Below are 27645 nucleotides of genomic sequence, written 5' to 3'. Positions count from 1 at the left end.
AAAACCAGAAAAAATAGTGGTAAAACAAGGTTATTACAGTCAAGTTTCTGTGTCTTTGGTCTTCCACTGGTGGCCAATGGAGCTATACTGGTGGGGAAGCATGAAACACTATGGTGAGGACACAATCCCCCCTCTACAAGCAAAGATCAGCATCTGTATCTGCTTTCTGTGATGCCTTTTGGGGTCTCTTGAGCTTGGTTTTACACTCTCAGATCCTGAAAAAACAGTTGTTTTGCTCTGGGTCTCGTCCAAGGCAGTTTTAGAGCTCCTGTTGTATCCCAATCTTGTTTCTTTGCCCCTTTTCTGATGTCAGCTTGTTCAGTCAAGTCCTGGGAATCAGTTCTGAGCTGGGAACATTGTAAATGTTAACAGCCTGGCTGCATACATTTTTCTGGTGTCTTTCATATGCTAAAAGCTCTCTCTTTGTGTTTCAGCGGTTTGGAATAGCAGAATTATTCATTATTCTACAGTTAGAGTCTGGTTTGTGTTCCAGTTTTATTCTGATCATTGTATCCTATGGAGGGATAACCTCCTCAACAACCTCCACGATGGAATAACCTGGCTAAAAAAGATCAGGAGGTGTTGATTCCTGTTTTCTCCCCTTAGATTTTACAAGGAGGCACATCAGAAGCAGAAGGCAAGACTTTATTTGAACTTTGAGTTGCCACTGTATGAAAAATGAAATTTGGAAAGCAGGGTGCCCATGACCTGCCTCCCCAAACACCAGTCACTGCTTTGCCAGTGGCTTCAGCTCTCACATGCTCAATCTCACAATATGCCACCTTAAATATTTGGCTCCTAAATCTGCCCTTAAACCTTCAGTAATTCCCCTGCTGCCCCCAAATCATTCCCTTCCCAGCAGCTCTTGCTGTAGTGCCAACCTCCCCTTGGTGGGTGCCCACCCTGGGCTGCTTTGGCCATTGCTCTGCTGCTGCCCAAGCCCATGTTCCCTGGGAGATGTGAGCAGAGACTCGAGCTGCTGCTGACTCTCCTGCCAAGCCTGGAAAGCACGTGTGGGTTTATTGCCAAAAAATGTGTATGCACAACCAGCTCTGTTGCTGTCTGTATTCCTGGGTTTGGGAGGAGGAGGAGGAGGAGGAGAGGTTGCTGTGGGAGCTCTGAACAGCCATGGTGAGCACTGTTGTGGTTTAGTGATAGGATGCCCCTGACTCCCCAGGGTCAGAGATCTTCCCACCTTCATGTTTATTTTATCAGGGCACTCCAAGTGTGCTGGAGAGGGTTCAGGGCACCTGGGTGAGCTAGCCTGGCTGGGGCACAGAGCATAACCCAGCCCTGCTCTTCCCCTCCTCTGCAGCCCTGCCACGCACACCGAGCTGTGCTGGGCCATCCATGCACTAGACCTTGAAGATGTTTGACTTTTTGTTTTCCTTTCATCGCCATAAGCAAACTCCCTGACTGTGAAAGGGGATAAATTAGCATCTCTGAAGGCTGAGTCTCTCTTTATTCTGAAAACAAGGACTAGGAGCAGGAGCTCAGGCTCCCTCATCCTCTCTCTGCTTGTAGAACTTGCCTAAATCACAGCTACTCTATGTTTTTGTGAGCTACACTTGGCCGAGTCTGTGACCACAGATGTAGCTTCTTAGATGCTGACAGGCTGATCACTGCACAGGGAGTGCTCTTTGGATTGTGTGCAGCAACTTGTGTTTCAAAGAAGTCTTTTTAAACCACCTGGTTTCAGGTCCAGCATCACTGCCACAATGTTTAAAGCCCTTCTGCCTGTGAGCTCTCTGAGGCTGGCAGGGAGACACTGGGCTGGGAGCTGCTGTCCTGGTCCCACCTGGCAGCCAGCAATGAGGATAGGAAGGGTGGGTTTGTAAGTACCAAACAGAGGGGATGCTGAGCTGGATGGACTTTCTGTCCCAGTCTGGTCCTTCTCCTGCAGCTGCAAATGCACACAGAGAACAGACAGAAGCTTGCTGAAGCACATGCTTGCTCTTTATCTTCCAGCCCATCCCACCCATCTGACTTAGCTGTGAGGTTGTGCACTGATGTGTCCCTGCAGCAGGACAGGGCTCCAGTGTCCCCTGTGTCCCCCCCCCCACCTCCTCTGGCCAGTGGTTCCTGTCCCTGCCTGCTTGCTACAGGTCCCAAAGCAAGGATAAGATCTGCAAAAAAGGTTGCTTTAGTTTGGCTAGAGCTGGGAAGAGCACAGCTGCTGAAACATCTGGCCAAATTTAAGGCTGTGATACCTGTGACTTCTGCAATGTGCCATTCTGAATTCCCAAGTGTGGCCTCTTCAATTTTCCCCATACAATGGCACGATAGTAACACACCATCCTGGATTTCTGCTGTGGTTCCCACCTGTCTAAGTACCTTCCCCACCCACAGTAAAGGTCTCACAGCTCAGGGTGTCCTTCAACAACCATAACTTGGCTCCAGGAGTCATCCTTTGAAACCACACTAAAGTGCTACCCACGTGGTCCACATCTTAACTCCAAATCCTCCCTTCATTTGCAGGATCTTCCCTCAGCTGTGGTCCCCATGACTTCTGAAGGGCTTTGGCCAAAGTAAAATCTATCAGTAGAAAGACTGGAGGTGTTGTGCCAATGGTCCCTGTCCATCCCAAGGGGCTGAGCTGCCATTCATCCCAGCTGACCACAGACCACATCCTGCACAGGTATCCCAAACCTGGAACTTTATTTAGAAAATACCTCATACAGGGACACACACAGTCCTGAACCACTTCAGCTTGGCAGGGAGATATTATTGGGCAGGGCACACTGAGACCTCTGGAGACAACTGGAGCTAATTTGCCAAGGGCTGGCTGGTAGATACGAAGCCTCTTTATGTGCTGCTTCAGGGAACAAGCTCGTGTTCTTACATTGCTGAGTATATGCCAATGAATGCCACCATGCTATGGACAGACTTGAATAAGAACTTTTCCCCTAAATTAGATGGAGGAGATGAAAATGGCTTGGCAGAACAACACGACCTCAGAAAGCATTCCCAGAGAGCTCTGGAGCAGCTCAAGCACGGACACCCAGTAAATTATTCAAAGGGCTGCCTCCATTTCTCTGCTCCTCTCCTTCCAGGAGAACTCAAATCCATAGAGTGGGATATACTTTCGTCCTTCTGGGGTTATATTTAGATCATTCCTGCCAGCCACGGCGGGAGGAAGAGACCAACAGTTCCCAGCAAACACACAATGATGAACATCCAGAGGAAGATCCTGTCAATGACCATGGCAACGTACTTCCAGTCTTCCTTCACCTGGGAACACAGAGATGAAAGGCTGATTACTAACATTCATTTGAGATTAAAATTTAGGAAGATTATTAGTGCTTTATTCCAAAATAGGATATTTGCATTGAAGTCCAGAGATAGGAAGGGTCTTGGTGACGTTTAGTGGTCCTGTATGATGGCAAAGATTTATTCTAGTGGTTTCTGATGTGAAAGAGAGATTCCCAGGCTGTGTGGGTGTGCATGTGCTGTGGCAAACCCTGGATAATTAATGACATACACCCATGGATAATTAAGCTCGTCTGCATCCTCACTATCCCATTTTTCCACGAGCAACAGCTGTAGCTGGGTGTGTACATGAGGAGGGGGAGTGGAGGAGAAAGAAATGACTCGTTTCTCCAGGCTCATAAAGAGATTTGCTTAGAGATTAATGAAGCCAAACCCTTGCAACAGGATTTATAGCTTTGGGTGAGTAAGCAGTGAAAATGAACCAGCAAATAAAAGAAGGAGTCTTCCACCCTTCACCTTTTGTCTTGCTGTGGGAGGATTTTCCAGCAATTCCCCTCTGAAAAAGTCTAGTCCTTATTAATACCATCAGGCAAGAATTGTAAATGGCTATTTCATTAAGTCAGAAACTACATACATAATAAAAACCTCTTTTCTTACATTGCTGTTAATTTCTTTCTCTGGAAAAGGATGGATCAGATGGCAAAGCTTTATTTGATACGGCTGCACCCCTCATCATTTCCTACAATATGCCACGTGGTGATTCATAGACTCGAGGGCTGAAGTTTGGCACGTTGCCTTGCTCTTTAGGGAAAACATCTCAGCAGGAACCAGCCCAAACATCTTCAGTGGCCATGCCTGCAGCACGCCAGGAGTGTGGTGTGAGGAGGAGGCAGCAAAGCCAAGGCTGCACTTTGCTGGGGCTGTTTTGCTGCCCATGACCCTGGGCAGTGAGTGGCTTCTCCATGCCCAGAGCTGCCAAGTCCATCAGGCTGTAGCACGAGTGAAAAGCACAGAACAATAATAACATAGCACTAATGGTACAGGTCTTTTCACCTACAGATCCTAGGTTGGTTTTAAGAACAGAGAATAATGAGAGAGTGGCCCAGAACAGTAGGTGTGATCTAAGCCACAATTTGTAGGAGGCTTGTCTTGAATCCTGTTTTTTTTCCAGGATTTCCTGATTATGTTGAAAATTTTGGGCAAAGAAAGCATTCCAAATAGCAATGAAAGAGCTGTTTGCAGCAGACTCAGCTTTCACAGCTATAGTGGCAACTTCAGATCCTAAATATTATGACCTGTCAAGCCCCAAACAAACAAGTGCTGGGTTCAACTCAATGAGTCTGAACTCACCTCGAGTCTTCTCTGTCCTCACCAGCCATGGCTGCACCACTAAATTTTATGTTACCCCTCGTGAGTGGTGCAGAGAAAATGCAATTTGTGAGGGAATACACAATCCTGGCTTCTGTGAGCAGTGTTGTGAGCTAAGAGAATTATTCCTGGCAGGGAAGGTGTGTGCATCCACCTCACTGGGGGATGCTGGACCCTTCACAAACTGCTCGTGCATCTTCCAGTGTCTTTGCAAAGTACCATCCAGCCCTCTGTGCCTCCAGGCAGCTGAAGCTACAGCAAAGTGAGCTCTTTAACTACTCCTCTCATTATTTGCTCCATCAGCTGCTTGGTTAGGCCTTTACATCATCTGGTGTTGCTCCAGCTCCTTGGCTCCATAAGGAGCTTTGTAAATTGGGAAATGCAGAGCCTAGCACATTTTCCTGCATTTTGTTCTCTGAACAAAGCATCTTCAATCTCAGGAATAGCTGAACGTTTTCAAAAGTGTAAGAATCAGTTAAATATTTTTGTGGAATGGATAATTTAATTCCTTTTAAAAATACCACCAAGTTAAGTAGGTCTTTACTATTTAATAGGCAGAGGTAAACAAATAGAGGTTCACCCTGAAGCTTGTTACCTTCCTGGGGGAGACCATGTTGATTTACACTTGTACATCCATCTATCATTAGGGTAAAAGAAAAAAATGACCCTTCAGATCAAAAGGAATCCTCTCATCCCAAGGATAGGGTCTCAGAGGATAACTCCCCTTCACTGTCTGTGTTTTCTGATCTGTTCATCACTTGCTGAGAGTTGGAGTGAGTCCCTGATGCTTAAAGTTCCTCGTGAGAGGAGCAGCTAAGCAAGCTCTGGATGATGGTATTTATGGGATTAGTGTCTCCTGATACAACCAATGTGTAAAGGAAATCTGAAATTTCCCATCTGATGGCCAGCTGGAAAGCTGGATTGAGTAAATAGTGCCCCATTCTGGTAAAAATAAGCTTTTTTTGAGTGTTTTGTGCTAGTAAAAGTAAGTGCTCGATCATGCCAAGAAAAGGAACTAGATGAGTTTCTCTTTGAGGCAAGGAGGAGGAAATGGGAGAAGAGGAAGAGCTTGAGAAGTGCAGCAGATACTTGCTTTCAGACTTAATGGTGTATGCAGAAATACATCACGAAAATGATGGCTGGGAGCGCATCAGATGTTTGCAAAATCAACACCCAGCCTCAGACAGAGAGCACAAAGGGTTGAAATTGGAAATTATGGGGAGACAAAGGAAACAAAAGAAGAGGAGGAGAAAAAGGAAATTGCAGTTTTGTTTTGTTCTGTCTCTGACAGCACTGCAGCATTTCCCTGTGGTCCAGCACCTCACGTGGAGCATCATCCTCAGAGGCCTCTCTGACAACATCCATGCAGCTGTCAGCATCTGCCACCCCAACTCCTGAGCTGTATTTTGATTAGTTTTTAAGAAGCTCACTCAAAACTATTTTGGGGAAAGGATCAGGGGCAGGAACCAGCTGACTCCCCCACCCCTCAAATCCTGTGAAGTGAGAGGATCTGCAGCTCTTCCCCTGGTCCAGCTCCTGGCAGGTCTGAGCAGTGGGACCCAGGATTGGAGTGGAGGGTTGAGATGCTTTGGTGACATCTGAACCTTAGGACCCAGAGCTTGCATCACAGATTAGAGCAGTCCCAGGTGGTTTTATTGTACTCTGTTAAAAATAAACTGGTGAGATTATCCCATGTTTCCCCCCCCACAACTACACTCTCTCCCATTTTATTTTTAAGCTGTCTTCAAAGTCAGAAGCAGCCCAGAGATGCACACAGGCAGGAGGACAAGGCTTTCCAGACAGTGCTGGTGCTAGCTGGTTATTTTGGCTCGTGTGTGACGTGCAGCTCGGTTTGCTTCTCAGTCTGTAATTAATTTCTGATGGCATTTCTCTCCTATACTGGGACAATCTGGTCTTGCATTTTCCCCAGGGTCCCATTGTGCTTGAACCGTTTGCAGATCTCCTTTTTTTTGTAACAAACAACTGCCTCCTGCATTTCCCATTTTCTCTTTGCTGAAGCACTTAATTAAATGAGCTATTTACTTTTAATTTAGAAGCACTGCCCCCGTGGCAATGATGCTTTAGGAAAAAAAAAAGAAAACCAAGCAGGAACTTCAAAAGAAGCTCTGTTCTCATTCTGGGATGTCTGATAATATTACCCGAGAGACTGCAAGCTGTGTTTCAGGGGTTGCAGCTGCACCAGAGGTGCCTGCTGATAGATTTCTTGAAGATGTCCATGAAGAAATGTCACAATTTGATTTTAGGATGAAAGGAGATTTCTGAGTACTGATTTTTTTCTTTAATAAAATCTCATTTTATTCAATCAGTTCTGCTCCTTAGAGTAAATTCGATTCTAGGAGATGGTGTTTCCTCCTTCTTTGTCATTTCCACCTGGAGAAAAAAATGTGTTTTCTCACTTCACACTTCTTGGATCCAGAAAAAGGAAGTAGTAAAGCCTCAGAAAGGGGTCAGCAATTACTCCCCCAAATCTGTTGCCCAGCACAACTGCTGGGAAAGAGCAGAAACCCGCGGGCAGGTTTGGAAGCTCCTCCTGGGGAGCCTGGTGCATCGGTGGCCCTGGAGCTGACCCTTCTCTGCTCATTGCTGGGTGTGCTCCTGCTGCCTTTGCTCGCAGGCTGGGCTGGCAGGAGGTCTGCTCAAAGCCCTCAAAACTGCTCCTTTCCTTCTGCTTTTGATGCTTAGTGCTGTAAATAGATTTGTCCTCGGGACAATCGCTTCATTTCAAGAGGGAAGAATAGTAGAAGGTATAAGAAGAAAATTTGTGGCTTCTGAGGACTTCTTGTTTTAAAGAAAGTTTCAATCATGGATTAAAAAGAAAGAACCCAAGATGTTCATTGACTCAGTGCTTGGGGATATCGACAAGCTTAGCAGGAGGAGAATCAATCACAATGGGAACTATTATTGGTGTAATATTCTTTCATCTGCACCATGGGGAAACCAGTGAGTTAAAATCAACCAACTTCCATGGCTTTACTGGTGAGTATTGCTCAGAGGAGAGAGCAGAGCAGAGTTCCTGTGGTTCTAACGTGCTTGTGAAGGGCTTCAGCCTCCATTGAAAGAGGTTCTTTCCTTCTCTATTTCCAGCCACATTTACTCCTTCAGACTGGAACTTGTCTGTCCACCCACCCTCCTGCACAGAGCCAACTGCTCCAGTGGAAGGCCACAAACGAGGAATTACAATCACACAGAGCTAAACACACCCTCCAACGTCCCCACGCTACTACTCCCTTCCCACAGCCACAACCTGGTTGGGGAATTTGCTTTCCTACGCTCAGGAGCCAGAGTCAATGCTTAATAAAAACGAGAGTGTGAATTCCCCATCTGTCAGAGGCTTCTCTGCCAAGAATGTCTGCTACATTCCCACCAGATGATTGCTTTTTGGGCCTCTTTCACTATTTTAGCTGTTTCTTTCCTAGCTAACAACAGCTTTACTGCTATTTTCTGGTGGAGAACCCTAGAGCAGCCCTGAACATGCTCTGGTTGTGCTCCCCCTTGGCCCACGTGCCTGCCACAACCCCAAGGACAAGCTTTCCAGCTGTGCCTGTAGTGGCCAACGTGTCCAAAAGCCACACCACCGGGGATGGCTGAGCCTGCATCAGCAAGAGCACCCTCTGTAGAGCCCCAAAGTTTGGTAGGACCTCCTCAGCAGGTGATCTTTGACTTACCCAAGGAGATCAGGCTAGGTTAGCACACTTACTGAGAAATCTGCATCTTCTGCCCGCAGGTGGTCAGCGATGTAGTGGACTCCTTCCACTGCCAGCTTCAGGGCTGGGGACATCAGCACGAGGTGTTGCTCTTTGGTGCTCTGAGTCTTGCTCCCTTGAGCTGCTGTGCCAGCCAGCTCCCTCTTTTTGCATTTACACTTGCACTGAGGGGGCTTGTGCTGGGGCTGCTCTTGGTTTAGGTGGCACCTCTGGGATGCTGGAGAGCCGGTGGACTGGCCGTTGGTCTGGGAAGAGTCCTCTTGCAGGTAGCAATACTGGATGCTCCTGGATCTACAGCGGATGCTCCCTTCTTCTGCCTTGTTGGGGCTGTACATCTGCTGAACACTGAGGGATCTGCCTTTCAGGATGGAGGTGGTCTGAGTGTCACTCAGGTGGTGGCACGAAGGTTGTGGAGAGGAGCAGGTCAGCTGTACAGGCTCTGGGTGCAGCACAGTGTACTGCCCAGAAGGGGACTTGCAGATGGGCTGAGGCTTGGCTGGCTCCTCAAGGTGGGCACAGAAGGAAGAGGTGGGTGATGGCTCGTTACTCTGGGGGCTGGGGGAAGATGAGGTAGTGAAGTTGGGTTCCACATCGATCTCGGACCACAGCCTTGGTGTGTTGGTTATTTTGTGCATGGATTCAATGAGCTTCTTGCAATTGTCCTTCACTGTGGAGGGACGTTTCATGAAGAGGAGGCGTGGGACTATGTCAAGGAAGACCCTCCTCACCCAGTCAGGCATCGTGTGGGTACGTGGGGAGCGGTGGTGCACGTTGAGCACAAAGACAGTGATGATGATGGACAAGGTGACAAATATCATGGTAAAGAGCAGATACTCTCCAATCAGAGGGATGACCAAGGAGGTAGACGGGATGATCTCTGTGATGAGCAGCAGGAACACAGTGAGCGACAGCAGCACAGAGATGCACAAGGTTATCTTCTCTCCACACTCAGAGGGCAGGTAGAAGACCAGGACAGTCAGGCAGGAGATCAGCAGGCAGGGGATGATCAGGTTGATTGTGTAGAAGAGTGGCAGCCTCCGGATAATGAAGGAGTAGGTTATATCAGGGTAGATCTCCGTGCAGCATTCGTATTTCTTGCTGTTGTAGTTGCCCACAGCGTTGATGATGACCCATTCCCCGCTCTCCCAGTAGTCCAGCTGGTCCACGTGACTGTGCATGCTCACCAAGTCTATCTTGGCTTTGTCATAGGTCCAGGAGCCAAACTTCATGGTGCAGTTTTGCTGGTCAAAGGGGAAGAAGGTGACATCAATGCTGCAGGAGCTTTTATAGATAGCAGGTGGCATCCATTTAATTCTTCCATCATAGAAGAGGTGGGCCTTGGTCAGGTGGGTGACTGCAAAGTCACCATCAGCACTGGGGAGAGACAGAAGATTAAAAAATAACCTAAGACTTCTCTGAGGCTTCTCAACTCTGTTAAAGAAAAATTATATTTAATACCTGGCTTCCAAAACCACACTCAGGGCACCTGAGAGATGCAAGAAGCACATCATGTGCAAACACTGGATCCATCCACTCCATCCAGTGGGTTCTGAACCATGTTGGCTTCCACAGGCTCTGGATTTGCATGCAAATATCAGCCCTCACCTTGCAGAAGTGAGGTCCTCGAGGTGAATGTACAAAAGTTTTTCTCAAAGGTGTCCCATAAACGCCCTGGAAAGGGTTGAGTTTGCTTTAGAGAGGTGGGAGGAACCTCTAATAGATGGTGTAGCTGTGGGCTCTGCAGGATTAGTTGTGACAAGTGCTATAACTGAAGCAGTGTTGGGTAATCATTCAGTCTTTTACATGAAAAACAGCAAGAATCAAGAACATCCTATTAAGAGGAATAATGAAGGTGAATCTCTTGATTTCTCAGTCAGGAAGAGAACTGTCCCTTATGGTGTCTTCTTACAGGGACTCTCAACTAGGGTTCGTGTGCTGGTGTAAGATAAAGAGATAACAACCCAGGATTTTGTATCAGAGGCTATTTTCCAGCCAGTGACAAAGCTATTGCTTAAACAGCATCCTTTTTGCTTTGGATCTGCTCTTCTCAGCTGAGCAGTGCACTGATTTCCCACAGCACCCTGTCGTGCACCCATGACACCAGCTGCTTCCAGCTCCTCCTGGGGACTGGGATACAAGAGGAGATGTAGGGGAAGAAAGACCAGCAAGGAATTCCATACTCAGGCTGTGATACTGTGGGGAAAAAGGAGGGAGGCTGAGAAATTCTGGGAATGGGATTCCCAGCCCTAGAGACAGCCCTGTACTCCACTGGCCTCATCATCATCCTCAGCTCAGCTCCTTCCTCACACCCACAGCTCTGCTACGACCTGTTAAACGTTGAACCTGCTGTATGGAGACCACAGAAAGAGATTAGCTCGTGAACAGAGTCAATTAGTGCAGCAGGTAATTAATACCCTTGGACAATCACAACCTGGATCAAACACCCTGGTTCAAGGAGCCTTTAAATGGGTGTGAAGTTTGGGTAGAGCTGCAATTTTTTCCCAATGAGCAAATACCTGAGAGGTTGAAATCCCAACCCCCAAAAAAGCAGGTGGAATCTGTTTGTAAAGCAAGTCTAGCTACAGGAACAGAGCAAAGAGCATCCAAAAGGAAGGAAGGGAACTGGGGACCAGTTTGCCCACCCAGCTCAAAGCTTTGTTGTGTGATGTCGAGTTGGAAACAGCCACGCTGCTAAACGAAGGGGAAGCTGAGCAGGGGAGGGAGAGCTGCTGCTAAAAACTCCGGATGAATTATTCAGGCTGGTATAGATAGAAAGCTCTCTGCTCCTTCCCAGCCCTCCTAGCTGGAGCTGATCCAGCCTGCAGCCACTTTCCCAGCAATGGGAAAACTCCCTCGGCCCCACGCAGCAACAGGGTGCACAGGGTCACACCTCTCCTCTTCCTCACCAGCACGAAGATAAACAGCACAGGGAGGAGCTGGCAGAGCCCTCAAGCTGCTGAAAGCAGATGGACTCCCCTAAATTTATCTCTTCAGGAGATCATCCCTTGATTTGTACACAAAAAGGAAAAGAAGAAAAAGCTTTGTGATGTTTCATCTTGCCCTGTGGAGCATCCTCGTCCACCCATGACCACATTGGCTTCCAGTGAGGTGAGGCTGGTGGAGCTCTCCTTTTGAGACTATTTTCCTGGTGGGTTGAGTTAATAGGAAAATAAACTCAGAATTACCACATGGTGGAGAAACAGGTTTTTGCTCAGCTTCTTCTTGTTCCTATAATGCAAAGCCTTTGCTCTTTATGGCAGATTTTTTTTGGAAAAAAAACCACTAAAGGACACAGTGTTTTTTGGCCTCTGAACTGGGCTTTTTATAAAGCTTTAATATGTCTTTTTTCCCCCTTTTTTTTAAGACAAGAAAGCTATAAATACACACAAACCCAGACAGCTGTCTCAAAGGGATGGTGGCAAAACCACCACTGTGTTTTACTCTGAGGCAAACAAAACCAAGCAATGCCACTGCACCCTCCACCCAACTCCTTTCTTACCTCTTCTTTCCTAAATCTAATTTACACTCCACTTACTTTGGATGAAAATCTTCTCCTCGCCAGACTGAGACCAAAACATGCTCAGCAAACGACAGTCTAGTGTTTGCTCTTCTTGGTGCTTTTCTTTCTAAATCTCAATAGGAATTTGGAATCCAATTCTGGATTTAATGAGATCTCTAAGATGTGATTAAATAGTTCATTAACGGTACAACATGTTTATAATTGGCCTCACATTACAGAAAAGGGATAATGATTATCCACTAGTGTTTCCCTTCTTAGGTGGAGCAATGGGTAAGTGGCTGGGTAAACAAGACAGGGATGTGGTTTTCCTTTGAAAACTGTTGGAAAGGGGCAGGTGACTCTTGCTAAAAACTCATCCAGGAGCAATAATAATTCACATAAATGTCTTTCATCCCCAGAAATGTCTTTATGGCACGTATGCAGTCTGTGTGACTAGCCACACACCTCTCCTGCAAGCACACATATAACCACCGTGATGCTGCAGGTCTTGTGTCTCAATTCTTTCCCTAAATTACTCATTTCTTTTATGAGGAAGCTAATTTTCACTTGCTTGCCTGACAAACTCAGCCTCATCCTCAGTCCTCTTCAGCTCACCCTGGTACTGCCTTCCAAGCTGGATTTTGCCTGCAGTGCCATGGCAGGAATGAATCACAGAATCATAGAATCCTCTAGGTTGGAAGAGACCTCCAAGATCATCATGTCCAACCATCAAGCATCAAGGTATTCTATGATTCTCACTTCTCATTGCAGTTCAATGCAGATACATGAGCCATTTCTAAGCATGGTAAATTAGCCAGGCTGTTGTCCATACATTGTCTCCAAGCCAGCTGTATCACACAAAGGTGGTGTGCACAGTTGCCTTCACCCTTTGTGCAAGTGTGTATTTCTCCCTCCTTCCCCAAGCTTAGCACCCACACTGGAGCTTCAAGCACATGCTTACTGGGTTGGAAGCTAATCCTGCTGGCATCCTGCTGATACAGACTGAGCTTAGAAAGATGTGTTCACCCTGGGTGAGGCTTCCATTCTGCTCATCTTGACTTGAGAGAGGGAACAAATAAGGTCACCTGGATGTTCTTGGTCTTCCAAAACCTTTCCTCAACCTCCTCCAAGGGATGAAGGTGAGACAAGTGTCTGCAAGTAAGCCTGAAGTTAGGGGATTGGGGAAACCCTGCTTGCTTTGCTCTGGGAAAACCCATTCCTGGCCACGTTGTGCTGACAGCTCTGACTGCATGACGTGAAAATTTCCTTAGGCAGGAAGGTGGGAGATCTGATGGAGTAGGGCAGAGAAAATCTGCACTCATTCCCTTGTAGTGGTAACACATTTTCATCTTGCTCAGTCTAGACCACTCTGTTGTGACAGTTGTCATGAAAAACCACTTGGAAGATGGAGCAAGTGCAAGGTAAACATCACGAGAACACTTGAGAATTAAGCTAGTCAGCTCTGTCAGGAATAAAGTACTGGAGCTTTTATAGTTTCATGTGAAATACAGCAATGCACCCTAATAAACAGAGAAGATAGCTGCTTATTCTTTTACCATTGCTGCATTCTGCAGCCTTTGATTCCTCCTTTTGAGGCTAGATGTTGCTCTTCTAAAATCTTCCAAGTTTATAAGGGCTTGAGAATGTATTGTCTTACTGCCAGCCATCAACTGCCTTTCATTAAAAAGCTCTCCTGAAGGAGAGTATTTTTTTTTCCACTTTCTATTTTCCCTGCATTTGGGAGCTACATCACTTCACAAAATTAAATGTTTCCAGAATGCATGTAAATGAGGCACACATTTCCTTTAATTTCTGATGGTACAATTTCAATCCAAACAGTTTTAAAAGCCTGGAAATTAGCTATATTCAGATATGGGTATAGCTAGAATGTCCTCATTTAAAGGAATTTTCATTGAACAGCAGTAACCAAGACAAACTGGAGTTTCAAGACCTCTTTAAAGAATGTACCCTGCACCCTTTTGGTAGATATTAAAGAGATGCTTCTGGAATGTTCAGATTAAAATACTCTCCAAAGGCAAATCAGAGAATATTTTGTATAACAAATGTTTTGTGCTACTGAAGAGTAAATATCAATTCACAGGCTGGAAGGGACCTCTGGAGATGATCTAGTTCAAACTCCTTGCTAAATGCAGGGTCAGCTACAAGAGAATCAGGACTTTGACCAGTTGGGTTTTAAATAGCTCCAGGGTCTTGTTAATTTGGGTACAAAACATCTTGGGTGCATAGATGGAGGTGTCTGTGCACCGATGTGTATTTTTTTAGGTCACATCCCAGCTTTTGATTATCTCAGATGGTTCAAAATCAATGATAAGTGATATTTTGGTTCCTCCTCGGTAAAATAGGTGCCTGTCTCAGAAAAAGCTGCATTACACTGATGAGACAACCATAAATTTCTCAGAAGGTTCTAAGAGTGCTGAATTTGTGCATTTTGCTTCAATTCTTCCCTTTACCAAGCATCCTCATCAGCATTTTGGAGGCAAGTCTCTAGCTCCATCCTCAGCATAATGGTAGGAGAAGTCCTTGGCTGCTAACACAACAACAGCCCATGAGAGAGATCCCTCTTAGAGATTTCTTTCTACCCATTTCTCTACTACTGGATAGAGCTTGGCAGCAAACTTCAAAGGCATCTAGAGCTATAATTCCTCTCCAGAAACCTACTCATTTAAACTCCCAGAAGAATCAGGAAAGCTCATGCATGAAGCAGCAATGAGGGACCTATTATAGAAATAAATCTGGTGCTAAATGGCAAGATTTGTGCAAGTACACACAGGGACACAGAAATGAAAATGCTGAGAATGTTTCCAATGTTTTAGATGCTGGACTAGGGCACCTTTTGGTATTTCTGCTCCAAACAGCTTTGGGATGAGTCAGAAAACCAGTGTTACACCATAACTCTCACTGGTTGCAAACACTATAGTGCAGTTCAAAAGAAGCTGCAGCTATAGTACAGTTCAAAAGAACTCTTTGCTTCCTCAAGATTTTTAAAAGCTGACTCTCAGATGATCTTCTAACCCAGCCCAGAAATGTTTTCTGCCCATATTACTACTGGGTGAATTCCTGAAGATATTGCCTACTCCTAATTACAGGAGTTTGTGTTTGAATTCCCTTCATGTGTTATCTTGTCTTTTATTCTTTCTGGGTCTTCCTTGGTGACTATGGAGGCTAAGGCAGGGGCTCTTTTTTGGAAAAGTTAACACCAGAAAATATGGAGAAAGAAGAAAATTTGGAGTCTGAACGTTTCCAGTAGCTTCTTCCCTGGTTTTACAACCGTGAGGCTAGAGAAGACAATTGCCATCATGAATAACTGCTGGAAAACTAACCAGTGAAGCTCACACTTCAAGCTCCTTGACCATCCACTAGGCTTAAGAACATGGCCTTGCTTTCCTTTGGGTAGTTTTTAGCAGCTGGAGCACCTGGCTGCAAACCTGAGCTTTCAGGGTTCTCTTCTCTGGAGTTTCTATGTTGCCTGGTGTCCAAATGGCTCCACACAGTGGTGAAGAAGTGGGAAAAAAAAAATAAACTGAAATGATTATTCCCTGATTAGCCAAAAAAATAAGGCAATCTTTTTTTTCCCTCTTTAAATACACAAAGGAAAATGAAAATGTGCTCAAAGTCCATTCATGAATGGGAAAATAAGTCCATGCAGAGGATTAGATAATTCATTTCTAAATGATCTGGTGGTGTCTGAAGAGCCTTTACAGCCCCAGATAAGGAGCAGCTGGCCTTCTTGGCAGCAAAGAAGAGGCTTTGTCACTTCACTATTAGCTCACATTCCTCTGTTAAACATATGTTTTGTCACATCTAGTAGAAACTATTTACAGAGCCTTGGAACTTATCTCATCAAGCCTGGAAAATCAACAGAATATTAATTTCCCCGTAGGATATTAATTCGGGTTTAGATTCCTTATGAATGTTGACAACTACATCTACTCTCTAGGCCAAACCAGCTGAGTTTACTGATTTAATTTGGGCCTCTAGAGTGGTTAAATGGAATTTTTTGACAATAATGAGCTTAGATATGAGAACAACCTCACAATGTGGGGTTAGGTTTCCTTAAAAATGAATATCTCAAATCAGTTTAAATTTCACCATCTCTATATATACCCCAAGATGAAAACAGAAGATGCATTTGTACAATCTCCTGCCCAGAAAATCTCTTTTCTGAAGGATACCATCCCAAACAGAAACACTGTACTTCTACCAGAGCATGTGATAAGTAATTAATAGCTCATATTAAAAAGCCTGAACGGTGCAAAAGGCTGGTGAGGCTGCTCTTGGTCTTCCACCAAGGTCTCTTAAAATTCCCTCTAAACTAACTATCTATCTATCTATCTATCTATCTATCTATCTATCTATCTAATCTACCTATCTATCCATCCATCCATCCATCCATTACGAATATATGTGAAAAATATCATAGGATGTTTTGGGCTGGAAGGGACCTTTAAAGATCATCTTGTTCCAACCCCTCTACCATGAGCAGGGACACCTCCCACTAGAGCAGGTTGCCCAAAGCCCCATCCAACCTGGCCTTGAATGCTTCCAGGGATGGGGCATCTGCATCCTCTCTCTGGCAACCTGTTCCAGTGCTTTATTCAGTTTAAAACTATTCCTCCTTGTTCTGGCACTACGAGAAGGAATCCTGGCTAGCATCACCCATGACTAGGGCAAACAAAGCCATAAAGAAGTCAAGAATTACCAGCAAACCATTACTGCCTGGCTAACACTTGGCGCCTACATCCATGTTTAATTCATGGATAAAGTAACCAATTAAAAATGCATGATTGACTCATGACAGCCAATGCATGATTATTGATGGCAAGGATGGATGAAGGGAGAGAAGCAGCTTGGATTTAAGTGGTTGGGCTACTAGAACTCCCTGTGTGGCAACAAGTCAGTGGTACAGTTAGACTTGCTACCTGCAAGCCAGAGGGAGTCAAGCAGTTAGGTGGGCAAGGCTGAAAGACTCAGAGCCTAGGAGAACATCCTAGGAGAACATGAAATGTGAGGCACTTATGATTCAATATTCATGCTCAGAGTGTGTCCCTGTAGGATAGGGAGGTCCAAGTGCCTGTGAGTGAGTCATTCCCATTGGTCTCATCTCCAAAAGATGCTATGTGAGGAGGCAGTGACTTCTCAGAGGTTTGCAATCACCCCACATCACCAAGGATCACAGCCAAGCTAATGGGAAAGATGACAACTTCCATAGTCTCCAGAGCTCACAGTCCCCTGGGCAGATTCCTCCCTCAGCCATTTGGTTTTTTTTAAAAAAAAAACACAAAGGCAAAATCACATCAAACAAGAACCAGGCAACTGTTCATTAAAAATGAGCCTGGCTTCCACTGTGAGTGTCTTCTCTGAGCTTTAACCACACTCACTCTTGCAGCCAGTGTTTCCTCTGGAGCCTGTGCTGGGGAGGGAGACTGGGATATCCTGTGTCCTAGGAGACTGGAGAGCTCTGGTGTGACAAGCCAAGGAGAAAACAGTCTTGGCACCTGGCTGGTCTTTCTAAGAATATCAACAGGATCCAAAGGAAACGAAGAAAACAGGCACTGAAACCCTAGGGAGTGTCCATACAAGAGCCAGATTTCAAGCAGTTGGGACCAGGAACAAATCCTATTTAAGACTAATTCTAGAGAGGTATTGGGCTGACCTGAAACCTGCATTTGTAGGCATAAATCTGACATGTTTCAGCATATTTTCCTTATTTAAGCCCATCGTCAGAAACTGCCTTTTCTAGCTGATGAATTAGGGGAGAGCTTCTTGGTGAAACAAAATTGAAGAGGACTGAAAGCTCAAATCCAGCTTAATTGTGTACCTGACACGTGAAGAGGAAACAATACCTGGCATCCCTCAACCAAACGAACTGTCCAGAGAAAGGATCATTAGGAGAAGGAGGCCCTTGTGAAGAATGTTACTCATGCCATTCAAGGCACATCTAGGACACATATTATGAGAACCTACAAGAAAACCCAACCACAGAGGACAAAACAAGGAGGAATAATTACAAGAAGCACCACGGGGCTGAGAAAACTTGCAAGGATGGGTTTGCCCTCTGGCTGCAGTGCTCACATCCCACTCACTTGTTGTAGAGGACAATATCTGGCCTCCAGATGAGCTCGGAGGGGATTCGGATGGACGTGACGTTTTCGTAGTCCTGGGGGTCCCAGCGTAGCTTGTAGTCATGCCACTCCTGCCAAAAACCAGGTGGTTACCAGGCTGGGAGAGTTCAGATGGCCAAACCAAAGAGGAACATGGAAAAACACACATTTTGGTGCACCCACCTGCTTCACCCACACGTTCGTGGTCATCATTTGGTTTTTCTCATCCTGAAATGCAAGATCAGATATGGGTTACAGAAGCAGAAGAAGCCACCCAAGGAACTCATTAAATTTCTCTTAATTTGGCTTCATTTCTGTAATGATAAATCACCTCTGCAATAAATGCAAGCTCCACTTTGGAGATAAAAAGCAGATGTTTCTGCTGTTTGACATGGGACAGGGCACAGCTGCCTAATCCCACTGAACAGCTGAGCTGGCACCTCAGCCACCGTGGGAGCAGACGGCCTTGAATTGATTGGGATTTTCCTCCCTGCTGATGGATTCAGCCTGGGATGATGGGGCCAGGCAGAGGAAAGAGCTCCACAGCCTGCCTTTGACCTGAGCACTGAAGGAAGGGGAGTGCTGGAGATATAACTCCACATCTCTCTGTGGATTACAACACTCAGCTTCAGCTGCAAGGAGAACGTGAAGCTCAGGGTGTTTCTCCTCTTACCAAATATGTGAACTCTGAGTGTTGTAGTTTAGGGTTTCTGAATAAATTCAAGACTCTACTCTGCTGACAAATAATGCTTTGATAGCCTGGTGTATACCCATGTTGTCCATGGGTAGAGTTTTTCCCAACTCTTAAGTACAAATAGTATGGAAAGGTTGAAAAATACACATATATATGTACTTTTAAATAACATTAACCAGATAAAATGTTGGCAGCACTGTAGTAGAATTAATTCCTGCTTGCCTTTCACGCTTCTAACAACCCCAAGGTAAATAACTAAGACAAATGATGTGGCTCAGAGCCTAGTGCTGGTCTGATTTTAGTGCCACGCCAGAGCTCAAGCTTATTTGTGTTTGTTTCTTTTCTCTCTCTTTTTTTGGTCGGCATCAAAACCAGTTGAATGGACAGGGCTCCTCTGGAAACAAACTGCTCATCATTACCCTACTTATTTGTGTTTGTTTCTTTTCTCTCTTTTTTTGGTGGGCATCAAAACCAGCTGAATGGACAGGGCTCCTCTGGAAGCAAACTGCTCATCGTTACCCTTGCTCTTGTGGCAGTTCAGGGTTAATTCTGAACATAAGAAGCCAGGAGATTCAAAGGGGGATTGTTCCCCCTCCTCCCCAAGCCTCCTCTTTGCCATGGTGGCACCAAGTGTGAAACCTGATCAGAGATACCCTCAGCTGGGGTTAGGGATCAGAGGCACACGGAGGAAGGAGGAATACAAAAACCCATTCAAATGAGCAACAAAGAAAGGGAAAATATCCAGCTGGTTCCTTGGGTGCTGATGGGAGATGAGAAATGCCACTGGAGGAGGCTGCCATGCCCTAGACTGGACAAATCCCTCAGCATCTGCTTCTCTTACCACACTGCAATTCAAGCATCTGGGGGTCTCCACCACAGTGCTTCCCTTTACTGGAATTTTCCTCCCTGTCTGGGTGCAGACCCTTGGTGGAAATTCCTGCCCACTGCTACACTTCGGGGCTTTGCATCCTCCTGAGCCAAGTGAAGGATGACTCCAGTCCCATGGGTCTATCTCATAGGGGGTTTGTAGTCTGCTGATGACTGACTGCCTCCTGATGGTGACTCCTTCACCCCCACGGCTGCCTTCTCCTGCACAGAGCCAGCCCAGAGGACAGCAGATGGTTCTGCAGCTGGTGGTGGGATTCCACCGCCTGGCTTCTCTTTTCAAGGTGAGCACAGCACATGGGGTCCTGCAGAAACACAGGTTTAGGGGTCTAAATGTCTCATTGGCTGCTCCTAGAAGCATAGTAGATCCTTTCCCATTTTTTTTCTGGATTTAGAAAGCCCTCAGCACACCAGGGTGAGGTAAGGACATAGAGGGATGTCAAGTTCCACATTGATTTTTGTTCCCCTGGCCCCAGCTTTTGTCAGCAGGAGCTGGCTGGGGGTTGAATTCTCTGATTTCTCTTTCAGGCTTCTTGTCGTTGGGAGCTGGGTGTCAGGTCTGAACAACTGCAGAGGGGTTTGCACCCAAACAGGATCACTGGTGGGAGCAGGGAGAGACACCCCAAGGGCTGCAGTGGTGGCAGGGGGTGTCCTCAAGGAGATGACAACCACACAGACTGGGGCAGGAGGGGATGAGAGCTCTTCTGCAGCCCTACCCACCAGCCCTGGCACAGAGCCACCTCCTGGCTGCACTTCCAACCACTGACATGATTTTAAGGTTAATTCTTTTGAAGTAAACTGGGAAAAGCACTCCGAGGCAGGTGTATCGATCCCCCCTCTTCCACAGTTCAGCAGCTGCATAATGGAAACTCTTTCTCATGCCTCCACAGTTACTAATGTCTCATCTTTAGTCTTATCAATTATTCAGATGAGAACCATACAACTTCAACATTAGCAACTGCCAGCAGCCCTGGCTCCCTCCTGCTGACATAAGAGGGATGAGGGGAGTGGAAGATGGAAGATCATCTCCGTGCTGCAGAGCTGGGAGGTGGTGGCTTGTGCACAAGGAGATGCAGCTCTCTAGCAACTGGTGTCTTTGGGGGCACATACCACCTCGACTGTGTTTCCTCTGCATCCCAAAACTCCCATCTTAAAATATAAAATCTGGAGAAACATCTGTTCTGATTATCCCACACCAGTAAAGTTTTTAAGTTGCATCAGAGTTTCTGGTTTCACCCCATTTAGTCTGCCAGCCACCCAAATGCAGTAAAAAAGTGATGGAGTGTTGGAAAGTAGGGCTGGTCCTGGGTCAGAGTTGCACCTCCACTAACAACATCCTGGGAAGTGCTGCATGGAACAGGGAGAGGAGAGAGGAGCAAGATGTGCACAAGCTGTTGAGCCTCTGCGTGTGCTCAACATCTGCAGCCCTGGAGGGATCTCCTGGGGATCCAGCACTTGACCCCAACACGCTGTGACAGTGATCCTTCAAAGACCACTGGAGCGAGCATCAGTCTGGAGTGCAAACTGCTCTGGTTCCCACACAGCAGATGCAGTTTGCACACATCTAACTTCCATTTAAGCAAACATTCAGGAACAACTTTCTTATTAGGTCTGCCAGATTAGCTAAAAACCCTCAAAACTTTAATTCCCAGGAAGCTCTTCAGGTGAGCTGCCTTCCCCAGATGCAGGAAGCACCATTTCTGTTTGCTTGTGAAAATTGGTGTTGATAATTATGGTTCAAATTCCAAATCAGCTCTTTGGTTTTCTTTTTTTTGTTAGCCAGGATTTTCTGGCATTTATACCAGTTGCTCCACTGCTCTGCTTTGATCAGCCCCATGGATTTAGAGAAGGAATTTGTTTTTTCTTCCTATGAAAGAAGAACAAAAGGATCCACTTCGATGCCCAGCTACTCCCGTGAGTCATCCCTCCTTCCAGCAGAGCTCTCTGTGTGATAACTTTTCTCTGCAGAGAGCAAAGTCCTACCAACCCTACCCTGGATGAGCCAGTAAAACCCCCACACACCAGGAGCCTCTCCCCGAGCCCCAACCCCATGAATCTTGGCCACGGTGGCACAAATGGGTTGCACTTACAACATCGATGAGCTGGGCAATGGACAAGCCAAAACGGACCAGGACCACGTCAGAAATGTTGGCGACAGGGCGGGACCACTTGTTATAACCCGAGAAGAGCTTCTTCAGGAGCCGCTCCTCGGCGTGGGCACGGGTCTCCACGTGGCCAAAGGCTGTGGGGAAGGCACGGGGCACAGCGGGGTGAAACGTTGCCCCAGCTTGGCAGCTCCAAGCACCAGCACAGCCAGACCCTTCTCCGGAGGGAATCCCTGGGATCAACCCAGCCGTGGGCAAGGAGGGACACCTGGGAGGGTGGTGCCACCCTGGGGACTTGCCTGCCCGCTACCCTGGCACTACCACGTGTTTCTCACCCTGGTTCCCAGTGGAGGGTTTCCATTGCAGAGCAGGGCTGGAGAAATTTGGGACATCACTTATAAGCCATTTGAAAAGCACTGCACGGGACATTTTCCCCTGGACCCGGTCAAATTTTTGGGGGCACTTTGTGACAGTTTTCTAGCGCTGAAGTTTCCAAGAAGGAAAGAGGGATGCCAGAAGGGTAAGAGAAAAAGGCAAAAGCAGCCTCTGGCTGGGAGATAGGGATTTGGGGTCAGATTTACACAAAAAGTGGCCTTAAATGCATCAGGGAAAAAAAAGGCAGAGTGGAATTCAGCTCTTAAAACTAACCTTCATAGCCAATCTTTCACAGAAACGAGGGTGAGGAAGAGGATGGAGAGGAGCACACATAGGGCAACAAGAGCACAGTTTTCCTCAATAACAACTTTCAAAGTTAGAGGCTGTGAGGAGCAGCCCTGACCCTGCACGTACACTACGGGAAGCGTTGGAGGCACCGCTAGGTTGTTAATTAAAAATTAAAGCCATCCTTCTCCAAGGGGGCTGCCAAGGAGCTGAGCTCCCGTGCTGGCTGCACACAGACCCATCCTCCAGCACGGAGGGTGGGGAGAGGGAGCCGGGGGCTCTCCTTGCATTCCTCGTGGAATATGGCTCCTACTTAGTCTTTAGCTGCCCTGGATTATACAAAGGGAAGCATTAGCTGAGCGCTGGCTGCAGGAGCTGGAGCCTGGAGACACATCAACACACTTTACCCAAGGAAGAAAAAGCCAGGCGAGGAGCAGGATGCTGAGCCCCTGCCTGTATTGTCCCCTCCTGTCCCCTTCCCCACCGTGGCTTTAACCCCTTCCACCTCAAACCAAGCAAGGAGCAGAAAAGCAAAGCAAAGCAAAGCATGGCTCAGCAGGGGCTGGGGCTCAGGGGACCTGCAACGGTGGGGCAGGAGGATGCAGGAGTGGGGGAGATTCCTCGCAGACAGGGACCGGTCTTTGCAGCGTGCCTTTGAGAGGGGTAAGGGAAGAAAGAGCTGAAGAGCAGAGCAGGGGTAAAAAAGCTTTCTCAAACTTACCCGGGAAGATGCTGGCACACAGCAGGAGGAGGAGGTTTCCTTTAGACACGAGAAATCCCATCGTGGAGCAGAGCTCAGGCTCTACTACGCTGAGTCTCCCGTCAGGGCAACTTTTCCTCTTGGAATTTCTGCATCCTCCAGCTTCATTCCCCTCAGCTCCTTTCTCTGCCTCTCACTTGCTTCTGGAAGGGCTAGTCACTGGTGGTTGGGTTGTTTTCTCCTTTCTCTTCTGACAGATTTCCAGCCCTTCCTCCTAGAAGGATGCTCTGCCTTGGGACAGCAGCGCAAGAGATGTGCAAGGGCTGCAGAAAGCTCCTGTAGAACACGAGAGCCTCTCAGGGCTCTCCTGCTCTCTCCTCTCCCCTTTCCTACGGGGCGTTTTGGCTGCTCGGTTTATTTGCTGCTGCTGCTGTTTTCACCCTTCCCCCAGCAGCCTTCGCTCAGATTTTGCTGCTGACGGGGCCACCGATGCCCACGCCAGCCCTCGGTGGAGCAGGGAGGGAGGACAGTATGTTTGTATATTTAATGGAGTTAGACCTGCCCACCTCCCGCTTAGGAGGAGGAGAGAATCCGTGTTGCTCCAGCAAACGGGCTGCAGGGAGGAAAACTTTGAGCAGGAGAAATAAAGGGGGAGATGCAGACCCCCAGCTGCAGCCAGAGGTGGTGGCTATGGGGCCATCTGGGATCCTTACAGCACCCGAAGCCCAAACAGCTCTTAATTAACGAAAGCTGTCTGTTTAATCTCCTCCAAGTGCTTTTCAAAATCACTCCTGTAATTAGTCTGAGAGAGATTTCTGGCCTGGACACGTATCTTTGCTGTCGACAGCTATAGGGCTGATGAATCTGCCCATGAGAACAGGGCTCTGCCCTGCTTGGTGCTGTACAAACACCGCGTAGAAATACAAATATTAGTCTCTGCCCATAGGCAATATGCAAATCAAGGGTGAGACTGAGACAAGAGGTTGTTGGAGAGCATCTATATATTTGAATGTGCCTTAAATATAGGATAAATAACTCCATTGAAGTCATGAAGGCTTTTCGTGGAGGAATTCTTTGTGTTATACAGGAATTCTCATTCCAGCCCCTCATCTCCTATCCCCGATTCCTCACACAGGAGACATGGAGTGGAGCCCTCTCCATTTCATTTGCAAACTAGCTTTGATATTAACACAATTGCTTCCACACGCAGAGCAAATGGATTTCATTTTCAGGCAGGGGTAATGTTGCCAGCTGCAAAATTAATCAAAGTCTATTCTAATACTAGCTACATATTTTATGTATAATAATTTCTCTACTCCCAAAGCATCTCAAATATCTTCCAATGTAATAGATTGCTGGCTGAAAAAGGGGAGGATTAAAGCCACAAGAGAAATTAGGTCTGTAGTGAGATTATAAATAACACCAGTGTAGCACCAAACTCCTCTTGTCTTGTCTCTTCTTGTCTCATCTCTACCTCAACAGTTGTCAGCCTTTCAAATTACAAACCCCACCATATTTTCCTCTGGCTGTAGGGGCTCCTGTATGATTTACCTGCCTTCTTTTCAGCATCCTGACACTCCTTGCAGCTCCTGAGCACCCGTGGTGTGCTACACGAGCTACACCATCCAGCAATAATTTAACAGCCAGCAGATGTGGGGGCAAATTAACTTGAAGCTGAAGTGTGGGTCACATCCTGAGAGCCAGGTCCTGTGCAGCACCAAGCATCTCTTTCCCCACAGCCAGCAGCAGGGTAACAGGAGGGCAGTGGTTGCTCATGGGGGTGAAACCAGCATCACTCAGCCACACACTGCAACCACACACTCCCAAACATCAACCAGAAAACCCCATTTCTTGAAACCCTTTGCTCAATGAAATCTGGAGGGAAATCACTCCTGTTTGCATGCCCCTCACTGGGGCCAGTTCCTTCCCAGCAGCGTTCAAAGGGGAAATCCTGGGTTTCAACCCATCTAGTTCCAGCAACCACCACCAAATACAACACATCTCCCAATTTCCCAAAGGCTCACGGTGAGAAATGGGATTTCTAGAGGTCATTTTTCAAGGAGGCTGTACTCTGCCCAGGTCACACGTTGGGCTCCAGACCCAAGGGATCCAGTATTGGCTATTCCCTTTTGAAAACCTTGGCCATAAATAATCCAGGTATCCTTGGCTACAGACCCTCCTGCACAGAGCTGATTCAAATCCCATGGACAAACCCCATCCATCTTCACCTTGCCTCTGTTCCCTTGCTGACGAGCCAGGGAGCTGGCGAGTAAATATTGCTGTTGGATTAACCCTATAAATAATTTTGATTAAAAAAGGATTTCTTTCTTTTGGAAATTAATCATAAATCATTATTTCCAATAAGTGAAAGGTTTATCCCTTACCTCCCTGGCCCTGGTTTTCTCTGATGTGGGGAATGAGCATATTTTACAGAGGTTTCTGTGCCTTGAAGTGACCTTGTTAAATCTCACTGCCAGTTTCTTTCTGCATCATTGGGCCATAACAAAATTTCCATCAGCTCCTCTGTGTATTTGGAAGGCAACGTCTTCTACTTGTACATGTGCAAGGGACTCGGTTTGACTGGGACAAAAGATGTAATTTAAAGGTTTTAATGATTTTTTTTTAAATGGTGGGAGAAAGCTGCAACCCCAGCCTGACTCTCAGGCACCCAGCTCGGAGCCTCCTCGTTATCATCTTCCTTTGCCTGAAGAATTTCTGGCTAATTTGGGTAATCCAGATGTTCCCAAAAATGGAATGCAAACGTCCCAGCTACTGGAGATTGTACCCTGCACTAAACAGAACTAAGGCAGCATTTCCCACAAGGTTCTCAGTGAAATCTCAGCCTTGTCCTTGGAATAAGGGCAAGCCAGTAACAAGCTCAGGTTCAAGGGTTTTGGCTCCTTTAGTAGAATTCCATGATTTTGCAAGGATCTGGCAGCTCTCGAATCCACCGCCCCGCGTTCTGCACTCCTGCAAATCTCTTCCCCATTTTAGCCCTTTCTCAGTTTTTATCCTACAAATGGCCCAGGCAGAAGGGGGTTGAAGATCCCCCAGAGTTGGGTTCATGCTTTTAAACTGTGTTGAGCCCCTACCATCAATAGGGAAAAAATTCACCTGCTGGAGGAGACAGAGGCAGGCTGTGTGAAGAGGGAACCCTAGGACTGCATGTTTCCTTGGGATTTGCCCTCTCTCTCCATGCTCTTGTCTTGGATGGCACTGCCAGCTCTCCAGGGCAAGCCCTTGGCCTCTGTTTATTCTGCAAAATGTCATCTGCATGTTTAAGTCTACAAAAGTGGGACATCATAATGATAATATCTCCTTACTCATTCCCCGTTTGGGCTTGACACAGGGGACAAAGCCAGTTAATGGAATGCTTGAGAAGCACCATCCTTGCATTTAAAGGTGATCTGATTTTTTTTCCTTGTCCCCAATCCCGTGATAAAGATTTCTCTCTCCTGTTCCTAACATTTTTGTCACCAGTGAGGACTTCAGGTGGAGCAAAAGCAGCAGGAAGAAACCCAGCTGAAGAGGGGGAGGTCTTCCTCAGTGAAACGTGCACTGAAGTGAGCAGAGCAGAGATGTGCAAGGCTGTTTCTCAGAAGAGCAGGCTGGATCTGCCTCAGGGGGGAATCTGCAAGGTACTGCTGGCTTCACTAGAGTGACTCTGGTTTATTCATCTTTATTTCAGACTCTCTGTGAAGTGCCAGAAGACTCTGAAAGACATTTTTTTAACTACATCAAACATTTTTACCGTGCGAGAGACTTTTGGCTGTGCAGGGAAGCTGAGACATCTGCATGGGACTAAAATACAACAGAGAAAAAGCACGTGTAGCACCAATCCTTCCCAAAGCAGTAGATATGGGTATGAAGCCCAAGCTTCTCTCCTTGGAAGCTGGCTGTGGAGTGGAGGGGTGACAACCACACGATATTATTGTAGCCTCTTCTTGTTTTTTGGAGTATCCTCATGGAAACGATCAGACTGGTGACAAAGGCAGTGTTGTGACTTTACACCTCATCTACATGGTGGAAAAACCAGCTTTCCACAGGTGATGAGCAATGCATCAGATGTGAGATGCTCCAAAGCTGCATCATCCACACAATTCCTTTCTAAAGGAGTTTCTAAGTGCACCCAGTGAGCAGACAAAACTGGCAGCCTCTTGCCTGGCAGCACAGCCCTGGGTACTCAGGGCCACCACAGGCACATGTCCTCCAGCCAGGACCCCACAGTCCTGAGCCAGGGCAGCCCCCCTGGTTCCAGCCACACGGAGTGCTCAGGGGGGCATGGAGCAGATGATATGTACCCTTCACAGCAGGGCACTGTGGCTAATGCAGCATCTCCCCCTCCTCCCTGCCAGCTGAGTAAGGTCTGAATCCAAGCACAAGAGCCCTAATGCATTCACCTATTGTGTTGCCTTGAAATTCTCATGCCTTACTGAGCTGGGAGCTAAGGGAGCTCAGCATCTTGCAGGATTAGCTCCCTAATGAAGCTCTGGGAACCATCCAGTTGTATTTACCTCTGGACAGGCTGTGCTGAGGGAGAGCAGGGGGAATTCTTACACCATCTCTCTCTTCCCCATCTGTGTAACATGGTGATCATCTTTTTCTCCAGCCATTGACTCATGGTATCAACAAAATGCACTAATCCAGACATTTCTTCTTCTCTGGATTCCTTCTCCT

The 27645-nt window shown here is 46.8% G+C and overlaps 1 protein-coding gene across 1 annotated transcript; it reads right to left on the bottom strand.

Moving 5' to 3' along the window:
* Positions 1-2688: 2688 nt before the first annotated feature.
* CHRNA4 (cholinergic receptor, nicotinic, alpha 4 (neuronal)) lies at positions 2689-23156 on the bottom strand. Its single transcript, XM_008941601.1, has 6 exons — positions 22990-23156; positions 21594-21745; positions 18108-18152; positions 17907-18016; positions 8297-9677; positions 2689-3231 (listed from the first exon to the last, which is right to left on the bottom strand). The coding sequence occupies exons 1-6, from the start codon at positions 23048-23050 to the stop codon at positions 3106-3108; spliced, it is 1875 nt and encodes a 624-aa protein (XP_008939849.1). The 5' UTR covers positions 23051-23156; the 3' UTR covers positions 2689-3105.
* Positions 23157-27645: the final 4489 nt, after the last annotated feature.

Source organism: Merops nubicus, unplaced genomic scaffold, assembly GCF_000691845.1.
Source record: "Merops nubicus isolate BGI_N331 unplaced genomic scaffold, ASM69184v1 scaffold15535, whole genome shotgun sequence".
In the NCBI taxonomy this organism is placed as follows: Eukaryota; Metazoa; Chordata; class Aves; order Coraciiformes; family Meropidae; genus Merops; species Merops nubicus.
This window is presented reverse-complemented; position numbering and strand designations above follow the sequence as displayed.